Source organism: Solanum verrucosum, unplaced genomic scaffold, assembly GCF_900185275.1.
Source record: "Solanum verrucosum unplaced genomic scaffold, falcon-dt-bn FXZP01000091.1, whole genome shotgun sequence".
NCBI lineage: Eukaryota > Viridiplantae > Streptophyta > Magnoliopsida > Solanales > Solanaceae > Solanum > Solanum verrucosum.
This window is the reverse complement of record NW_026020358.1, coordinates 153,152-163,929: the sequence shown is the minus strand read 5'-3', so window position 1 is coordinate 163,929 and position 10,778 is coordinate 153,152. Positions and strand designations below refer to the sequence as shown.

Genomic DNA, 10,778 nt, shown 5'->3' with positions numbered 1-10,778 from the left:
TTGTGTCTCACAAGCTAGTATATATGAAAATGAGACGCACATAGATATATACATCAAAATTATATTGATTTCTCTTTGAATGAAATGATACGCAATGCACCATTTAAACTTTAGAGCATCAACCATAAGAAGTTAGCGTTGCTTTAGGTACAACAATTGGACCAATTAAATCATTCACAACGACCCCGGCCTACATGGACTAAACATTAAATGAGAGATCGAGAGACGTAAATTCTTGTTGAATTCTGAGGAATGCACCTATAATCGGTGAAATATCCTTAAGGATAATGTCATAACTATGCCTCAAGCTATAACAATTTTCGTGATTACAAAATCATCCAACATAATCTACACATTTGGTTATAAAATTCTCAAACTACCACACAAAGCTAATCCTCTATTGCATACGTGATCACTTCTAATCAAAATCGACCTCATGAGGTTAGTTTTTGACTTTTTGTAATGGATCAGCCACAGCCCAATAGGGAAACCAACAAGAATATCACAACAAATAGATATTGGGCAAAGTAAAAGCTATAGGGCCAGGCCTTCACAAAAAAACCACATATATCACTTATGTTTTAGAGCAACTTTCACATATAGCAAACACAAAATTCATATTTGTATGCTATAGTAAACTTTGCATAATTGCGCTCCATAGCAAACATAAATATGTATATTTCGCTATACATATACAAAAGAAAGCCGTTGTATAATCTGCTTTGGTATACATATACAAAAAGATCAATTGTATAAAGTGAGAGAGACGAGTGAGCGAGCGAGATGTGGGAGAGTGGCGAGTGAGATCTGGGAGAGTGGCGAGTGAGATCTGGGAGAGGGGAGAGAGGAGAACGAAAATATATGTATATATACAATTTTCACGCATTTTATACATTTGCATTTTTGTATAAAGTGAGAGAGGGAAGTGAGAGAGCGATATCTGGGAGAGTGGCGAGCGAGATCTAGGAGAGGGGAGAGAGAGGAACAAAAATATATGTATATATACAATTTTCTCTCGCTTTATACAAACACAAACGCACTTTATACACTTGCGTTTGTATAAAAAACGAGAGAGACGAGGGAGAGAACGAGAGTGGCGAGCTAGATTCACCAGGAGAGAGGTTAAATAGCAATAGTTTGGTATGGGGTACAATTAAATCAAACTACATTTATAGCATTTAATTTGAATTAATAGTTTGCTATTATATACAATTTTCCCTATGTTTTATTGGTTAGAAAGCTTAGTTTAATGTGAACACCGCGTTAAAATTAGTTTTTATCCGCTAATTATTGTATTGTATTTATCGAACTATATTCATTTGGACAAAATCCAAAATTGTCTACTTACTATTCATAAACCATAGCCCTACTAAATGACCCATTTTAGACAATTAGCAACACCTTGGATTTTACTACGACTATTTTTAATAATAACAAAACTCGTCCTTACATTATAAGGTCATAATTAATGATACTTTGACTCAAAAAAATTTATTAAAGGAGCAACTACACATAAATCAAAAACCATTATATTGAAGGACAAAAATTAATAATCACCCCCAAAATAGAAGTATTTCATGCAAAAACTAAAAGCCACCATCAAAAGAGCCTAAATAACCCTTATTTAATTTCAACCACCAATTTCAGATTTTGAACAATTCAGAGTTGTAAATTTCTTTTGACTTTCGTGATATTTTCGTTGACCTTATAATACTCCCTTTGTTTCATCTTATTTCATAACATTTAGTTCTTTACTAGTTTCATACTTTAAATTGAAAATTCAATTTCACGGTACGAGAAGGGGATATGGAGACCTTCGAGTTCGAGTCCTTTGTGAAAAAACTGAAGTCCGTGATAGCCAATTCTCTTGCGGCAGACGGCATTCCCATATCAGATTCAAACATGGTGTTGCAAAGAGTGGATACTCGTCCATCAAGCAAATAATATCATCAAAGTGTCCTCTCCCCACTTTTGACGAGGTTTGTTACATGTTGTACAGGTACAAAAAGGTATGAGTGTCACATAAAGGCGAATTGAAGATTTAAACTTTAAAATTATCAAGCTATAGTTTCAACTTTATTGTTTATTGTAATTTTAATGAATCTTTAAACATTAATTCATCTGAATTTGAATGAGCTAATTTTGTTATCCCTAATTACAGGATCCGTGCGTGAGGCCAATTAGAACTGATCCTAGAGGTATTGTTGATGCAGCACCATCGTCTGATTATCGTATTGGTGCTGCGATAGAAGGAATTAATAGGTTTGGTGATGTGGTAGACGCAACAGGTAAAATGGGTGATTTGATAGATGGAGCAGGTAAATTGAGTGTTTCCGTTGCCGCGGCAGTGGGCTCTGTGGCTTCTACGGTAGGTGCAGTTGGTCATTTGGGGATTGCAATTAAGGCAGTGGGACTTGTGACTTTGGCTGGATGTAAAATTTGGCAGGGGCTCTCACGCAAGTAATGTAGTAATTACATTACTGAAAAGCTTAAATGCAAGGGAACTCTAGTACAAATGTTTGTTGTATTGCATTGTACTCTATTGTATTGTGTTGTGTTGTTTTAATGAATATAATGTTTGGATAGATTGTATTGTTTTCCGTTGTTACATAATGTCACACATTCATTATTTAAATGATAGACCTAACAAGAAAAGTAGGGTACGGGGTAGAGCTACTGTGAAAATGTAAGATAAAAGGTGAAATATGATTATTAAATAATAAATTAAAGACAAAATGAGAAGAAAATATTAATGTAACAATGCGATCACACCAAGTCAATTGTTATATAAAATGGGTCTTTTCATAGTTACCTAATGATGGATTTAAACACTACAATACAATAGAATTTAAGTAGCAATCAAAACAAATATCGTATAACAATACGGCGGGTAATAACCATCCAAACAAGGTGTTAGAAAACTTTGTTTGAGATATAAATTCAGTAGGCGTAACTTGTGCCTTGAGGCATAAGTTCAGTAGGCATAACTTATGTCCCAAGTTCAGTAAACATAAATTCAATAGGTATAACTTGTGCTTTGAGAGATGATAAACTCAATAGGCATAATTTGGGCCTAAACTTATGTCATGTGGCGTAATTTGTGTCACTAAACCTATATCTTAGGATATAACTTGTGTTTTAAAACATAACATATACTACTAAACTTATATTCTGTAACATAACTTGTATCATTGAACTTACGCCTTGAGCATAAGTTGAGTGTTTTAACTATTTTGACCTAAGACAAAGAGGCTAGTTTTAATACAAGAAGAATTCATTTCAATAATTGAAAAACACCTCAAGGAAAATATATATACAATCCAACAAACAAATTAAACCCATCATGTGTTTAGTATCATGCTCTTCTCCTTCGTCCAATGGCTTCCGCAACTATTCTTGCATGATAGAGGAACCCACAACTTTAGTGTGGAAAGCATTTCCACAACCTCGTTTCCTACCACTATGTTGTTAATCAATTTTTTAGAGATTCACGAGTTAATATACATATATATATTTATTAAATTTTCTAGTACAAATATAAAATCTACAAAAAAGTTATTGGATTCGTTCGAATCTACGAACCCCAACTTAGCTCCGCCCCTACTTATATCACAAAAACTTATGCGTTGCGAATTTTTATCTTGGAACACAAGTTCAATAGTATCTAAATTCGCAAGACAAACATTTTAGAAAACATAGTCTTGAGGTATAAGTTCAAATAGACACAACTTATATACCCCAAGCTCCGTAAGCATAAATTCCAGGTACAACTAGTATCTTAAGGTATAAGTTCAGTAGGCATGTCCCACAATCTCATTTATGAGTTTTTACAAAGATAAAATAAATTGCAAACTTCTAATTTCAATGGTACAAACATTTAAGCTGAGTTCGGAGCCAAAAGGGCAAAAAAAATTGTCAAAAATTTCAAAATGGCACATTAAATTTTTTTAAAACCAAAAGGGCAAAATCGCTCCTGACGAAGCGATTTCCCTCTGACACAATGACGAAAAATCGCTGCCCTATTTTGTCTAAAAACTTTTTTTCTTTTTTTTAATTAAAAATGCTGCCCTATCAGCGATTTTGTAAATTATTTTTTTTTTATTAAAGTCAGAATTATTATTTTTCCTTACACATCGCTGCAGGGGCAACGTTTTTCATGCCTAGTGCTATTATATTCATGTCTATTGTTAATTATTAATAATATAAAAATGATAAACAAAACGGACAGTATACTCAATAAAATTGTTGAAGCATGAGGAAAATTGAATTATATATCATAACTAATAATAAAAGAATATTAAATATAAAAGAAAAACTTTTTTTAAAAAATTCTTAACCATTTTGAAGAAAAAAAGATTATTATTTTTTTGATAGCAGCGATTTTGAAGAAAAAAAGATTCTTTTTTTGAGAAAATCGCTGCTTTTTTTTTTTAACGTACACAACTTTTGTCAGAAGAAAATCGCTCCTGACAGAGCGATTTTGCCCTTTTGGTTAAATTGTTTTTTGATATGCCGTTTAGTTTTTTGAAAGAAAAAAATTGTCCTTTTGGCTCCGGACTCCATTTAAACTGCAGAAGAATCGATATATAATTCACATTAATATGAGACTCATACTGCATAGTGTCGTTTTCATTTTAAGCAAGATTAAAAAGAAAAAGCTAAAAGTCATATAAGTTAGGAGAGAAAATAACCAAAATGTTCCTAAATGTATGAGTAACACTTTATTTTGGTCCTTAATATATTTCATTTGATTGAAATACTCTTTAATATATAATAAATGTGTTTATTTTGGTCTTTAATATATTTCACTTAATTGAAATGGTTCTTAATGTATGACAAAAAATATTCATTTTGGTCCTTTACCCTAAATCTAACATATTCATTTTTTTTTTAAAAATGTTAAATTTTACTATAGACCCTAGTTGACTAACAAAATTTATCATTATTGTATTTTTTGTTTGCTTCAATGAAAGAACTCTATAAAATCTAACACCATTTTCTCTAGTTTCTCCAATAAAATTTACTATTTTTTCTTTTCTAAATTATTATTCTACTGACGCAATATCCATTTTTGTTTTAAACAAGAGAAAATAATATTTTTTGTTAGACAAAGTAAAGAAAATAGTGTTAGATTTTATGGGATTTTTCTTTGGAGCTAACAAAGAAGATATCAAGGGAGAATTTTGTTAGCCACGAGGGGTCGATAATTACATTTAACATTTTTTTTAATAAATCTGTTAAGTTTAGGATAAAAAAACAAAATGAACACATTTTGTTATATATTAAGAATCATTTCAATCAAATAAAATATATTAAGGACCAAAATTTATTATACGTTAAGGATCATTTTAATCAATTAAAATACATTAAGGCTCAAAATAATTCATTACACATACATTAAGGATCATTTTTGTCATTTTCTCTAAGTTGGGACATTCAAATTTTGGCTTTGAGTTGATAGTTAAAAAAATCTCTTAAAGTTACATAATTTATTAAATGCATATCTAAACTACAAAAAAACCTTAATTACCTCTTCGAACATTGATTTTTGAAACTACTTACCCCCTAAATTATAACAAATCTTAATTATCTCCTTAAATATGGATTTTTGAAACTATTTACCCCTAATATGCCACATGACAAAAAATTTACTTCATTCCAATTTATGTAACTCACATTCCTTTTTAGTCAATCCGTCTTCTACTTAATCATAAAATAATTTTGGTTCGGATTTGAATAATGAAGAATTGTGTGTTTCTTTTTTTAATTGGGTTAGGTCTGAATGCGTAAAAAATGGATGAGATAATCTTTTTAAGCCAAATGACATTTTGGAAATTTAAAAACCAGCTTTAAGATATTTTTCTTAATTCAGACTATTTAGATAGAGAGTAAATATACATCATTTGTTAGACGATAAGGATATATATATATATATGCATCATTTGTTAGACATTAAGAATATATATGCACTATTTTTTTAATGGAAATATATCGGTCCTAAATCATAAAATTGATGAGTATATTTACCTCTTTTATCTTATTTTATAGAGAAAATACATAATTACCCCATTAAAGTAAGACCTATTTTTTAAAAAGACACTTAAACTTTGTAAGGGTCCTATTACCCTATTATTCTTATTTAGAATGAATTAATTGTCTCATTACGTTCCTATGTGGCATGTAGAGTGTAGTTCACCCTCTGATATAGAGTGAGCTGAACCAAAAAGTAAATAATATTTATTTAAGCATTTATTTAATTAGAAATATTTTTTTTTCTTTTCTTTTATTTTTTTATTGTACTTTCTCAATTCTTTATTTTTGTTATCTTCTTCCCCAAATTTCAAAAGAATCAACTACCTCCTCTCTATCTTCTTCAACTTAGAAGACCCATTTAATTCACTCATTTTTTTCCTTGTCTTCTTGCTTCTCTTTGTTCCTTTTTCTTCTTTTGTCCCTTATATTTTTCAAAATAATAATAATTGTAAACCTCCTTGATAATATTGTTCTTTTTTAAACATAAATAAATAAATTGTTATGTAGTTCTTTAGCAAGTAAATAAAAAAAAATTCTTAGATTTGAGAGTATTATATATAGAATTCAATTACCTTCATCGCAATAGAGTTCCGCTGCATAATTATTGTAATTTTGAAAAGGAGATGGTAGATTGGAGGTGATTATTAATTTTCAATTTATAATTTGTTAGTAATTTTATTTTTGATTTAACAAAAAATTGATGATATTATGGTATTATAATAGTGACGTGATAAAGACTACTCCGGAGAATTGACGAAGATGACGGCTACGTCGAGGATTTCTGGGCAGCTAGAAGGACCGAAGAAGAGCAAAGGAGGGTAATGAAGAAAGAAGAAGAAAGAGAAAAAGAAAAGAAAATGAAGTTAATAAAATAAGAAAAAAAACAAAAGTGAAAATAAAGATAAAAAATTAAAATTTAACACGTGGCAAATAATAAGTGATGCGTGATTGTACTTCTTTTCTTGCAATTGAGGGTGGCTGAAAAATGGCATATTTACAACACTTTAAAATTGTTTAAGGGGGTACTAGGACCCCCGGAAAGTTGAAGTGTCTTTCTAAAAAACAGGTCTTACTTTAATGGGGTAATTATGTATTTTCTCTATTTTATATTTCATACTTGTCAATTATTAAATTTAACTTGAAACCAAATTTAAACATTAAAGAAATACTTCCATAAACTTTATGGGGTTGTTTGGTGTGATGGATAAGGGGAGTTAATCCCAAGATAAATTTTAAGTATCTTTTATTTCGTTGTTTGGTTGCAAAACTTGAGATAACTTATCCCAGGATTATGAATTAGTACCGGGATAAGTTATCCCTCACATTGGGTGGTATAGTAATCCTGGGACAAAATAGGTAAATGACAAATACATCCCTTTAAATCCTTTATATAATATCATTTTTTTCACATTTATGTATATTTACATTATTTTTAATACCATATATAATAATATTTACTACTACTTATTTTTATGATAATTATACATATTTTCTATTAAAAAATTAAACTATATAAATATATTTTTTATTTATGAATTTATTTGACTAATTCTTATATTTATTTTATTTTGATTTCTCATAAATTTTCTTCTCTTTAACAAACTTAAGAAGAAAGTTCTATTTTTAAGCTAAATAAGGAAAAAGTTATATTTTTAAGGATTAAGTCATCTGTAGCCCTTAAAGTTGTCTATATAATTCATTTAGACACCTCAACTAGGGTTAGTACCTATTGAACACTTAAAATATTCAAAATGTGTATCTATTAAGCATAAAATAGTGATGTGGCAAAAAATGTGTTCTTCACTTTTCACGCGCCCAAAAAAATATTTTCCTTTCTATTTTTCCTGAAAAAATACATTTTTATAATTTAATGACCTTGACATTAATTAATAAAGAAACCAAAAACAATTAACTAACAATAAAAAAAAGGATGTCTTCTTCCTAAGAACAACCTCAGCAATTTCCATCCACCATCTTTGTACTTATCGGATACCTCCCATGCCACCCCACCCCCACCAACTTTCTCTCTCTCTTTCTATCACCCTCTCCAACTATTCTTATGTTTTTTCCTCTTTTTCAGGTTTTAAATATTTTGGTGAAACTCCATTTATTTCGATGAAAGAAAATTGAATCAATTCTTTTTTCGACAAAAGTTTGTTATTATTTTTTGTAACTGTGATAAATGTTTATTAATTACAGAAATACACATTTTTTGTTTCACTTATTTCCATTATCCTCTATAACTTTTTTAAATCTCCAAAATCTCTTATTTCTTTAATGTATCTGAGCTGCATATTACTGTATCTGAGCTACATATTATGTATTCGAGCTAGTTTTAAATGTATCCAAGCCAATATTTAATGTATCTGAACTAGTTTTTGATGTATCCGAGCTACATATTAATGTATTCGAGACAGTATTTAATGTATTCGAGCTACATATTAATGTATCCGAGCTTCAATTATTGTATCCGATTTTTTTAAATTTTAAAGGATTAATGTAATTAGAAACTTATTAGGGATATATTGTAATTTCATATTAAAACTAAGGCATTTACATAATTTACCCTTTTAAATATACATGGTACTTATCATGGGTATACATAACCAAAAAATTTAAGTTAAATAAAATAAGAGTTTTATTTTAAAAAATGAATAACAAAAGCTCGCAAAGAAAAAGTTAAAAAAGTTTAAATAAAGTGAAGAGTAATTTTATAAATAAATAACTTGTTCTTAAAATTTATCAATATATATTATTTTGAATACAACAAATCAAACAAAAATAATTCCTGAACAACTTATTCCAACATAATTCATATCCAAACCAAACGACCCCATATATTTAAAAAATACTTCCCTTATCACACCATCCACAATGCCAATTAGAACAATAGGCAGAGAAACTTCACTCAAAAGTACGGAGAACGAAAAAAATATGGATACTCCATCAGAGAAAACTGCTACTTCTTCTTCAAATTCAAAAGATGAAACGATAATTATAGCTCAACAACTGAAAATGCAATTTCACGGCACCAGAAAGGGGGATCTCGAAACCATAGATTCATATGTCAAAAAGTTGAAATCCACAGCTAATTCTCTAACAGCAATCGGCAATCCAATTTCAGATCCAGATTTAGTTTTGCAGCTTCTAGCTGGTTTGCCTCCTCAATACTTGCTCCTCAAAAACACGATCTCGTCACAGTTACCTCTTCCAAATTTCTCAGAGGCTTGTTCCATGCTTTACGAATACGAGAAAACAACTTCAACTCTTCCGCCTCCGCCTCCTGGTGTAGCTGGTGAAAATAATAATAATAGTAATACTGGTAAGAGTACTGTGGAGATGATCCATGATATAGCAAGTACAGTAACAACTGTAGCTTCAATAGCACGCGAATTTTGGAATGCGGTTGCACCCTGGTCTGGTAGTCGTTCTTCGGGAACACCAATAAAGGTGACTCCAGGTCCGGGAAATAAGAAAAATGGATCTACCGGAGGAAGGGGAAACAATAACAGAGGCAGAGGCGGAGGAGGCTCTTCTTCTCGCAATTCTGCTGGAAAATAGTATTATAATATGTAAACGGTGTTCTTTAACTTAGATCTCAGTTGTTATTAATGTTCTGCAATTTCATGTCATAATACAAATGAGTGTATCTAAAGCGAATTGTCCTCTAGAACGAGTATATCTACTTGTCCAATTTTATATAAATTTAAATTAATTAAAAAATATATTTATGCATTATATCTATTATAGTATATTAGATTGAAGTTGTAGAAATTCATCAACAAAAATATATTTAGTGAAATCTTATAAACTTCAAAAACTTTAGAATCCAAATATATCTAGGTATACATATGTCAACTATTGTAAAGCTAGCTGTAACAGTCTTTAGCAGTTGGGTCCATGTAAATATGGTTTTCGTATACCAAAGTTGACAAATAGTAGGGGCAAAAATGCCTACAAATCCTAAAATAAATGGAACAAAGGACGAATGAAAATAATTAAGACAAAAAAAAATAAAGTAAAATCAAGATAATTGAGATGGTGAAAAAAAATTCAACTTAAATTACATGTAATAAATAAATAAATATAATATAAAGTTCTTGATCTGAATCATTCACATACTGATGCTGAAAGACTATGTTTCTTAGCACCAAAGTAATCAAAGGAATAATTAGGAAAGCACTAATCCAACAGAAAAGTTAATGGGGGTAATCCACTAGCTTTTACTAGATAGAATTGTACTAAACCTTGACCTTAATAGAAAAACAAATAGATATAGAGTGTGTTCAGTATGATTATGTTTTATTGATTAATTTATTTTAAAATTAGGTTTACATGTAATATTTCACATTGATTATCTCCTTTAATCTACCTCATTTTCACATCTATCCATTGTAGCCCCCATCCCAATCATTTCATACCCGCATCTTTTATACTAATATTTATCTAAATTCTATATAATAATTTTAAACTATAATTTTTTTACATGTATATCAAACATAAGTTAAATAAATTACTTTTTTAAAGAGAGTGTCTTCTTTCATACCAAACACGACCTAGCAACTTTTTTGCTTTGGGAAGTTGTACGGAGCCAATAATGTGTAAGGCAGTTTGCGTCCCATCGCGAATTAATAATTTTTTTATTATATGCAACACTGTATTGTTACTAAACTATAGAACTTGCGTGAAATTTGCGTTCCAATATGAAAAGTAGATCAAGGAAAAAGACAAAAATATGTCTATTT

At 29.9% G+C, this 10,778-nt stretch overlaps 1 protein-coding gene and 1 pseudogene across 1 annotated transcript; both read left to right on the top strand.

Annotated features, from left to right (window-relative positions):
* Positions 1 to 1,806: 1,806 nt before the first annotated feature.
* LOC125837753 (uncharacterized) lies at positions 1,807 to 2,507 on the top strand (annotated as a pseudogene).
* A 6,446-nt stretch (positions 2,508 to 8,953) lies between these two features.
* LOC125837749 (uncharacterized) lies at positions 8,954 to 9,753 on the top strand. The gene has a single exon (XM_049516823.1). It carries the CDS (start codon positions 8,968 to 8,970, stop codon positions 9,592 to 9,594), a length of 627 nt encoding a protein of 208 aa, XP_049372780.1. The 5' UTR covers positions 8,954 to 8,967; the 3' UTR covers positions 9,595 to 9,753.
* The last annotated feature ends 1,025 nt before the right edge of the window (positions 9,754 to 10,778 follow it).

Coding starts and splice junctions, on each gene's coding strand:
- LOC125837749 (XM_049516823.1), top strand. CDS start 8,968: ATGGATACTCCATCAGAGAAAACTGCTACTTCTTCTTCAAATTCAAAA.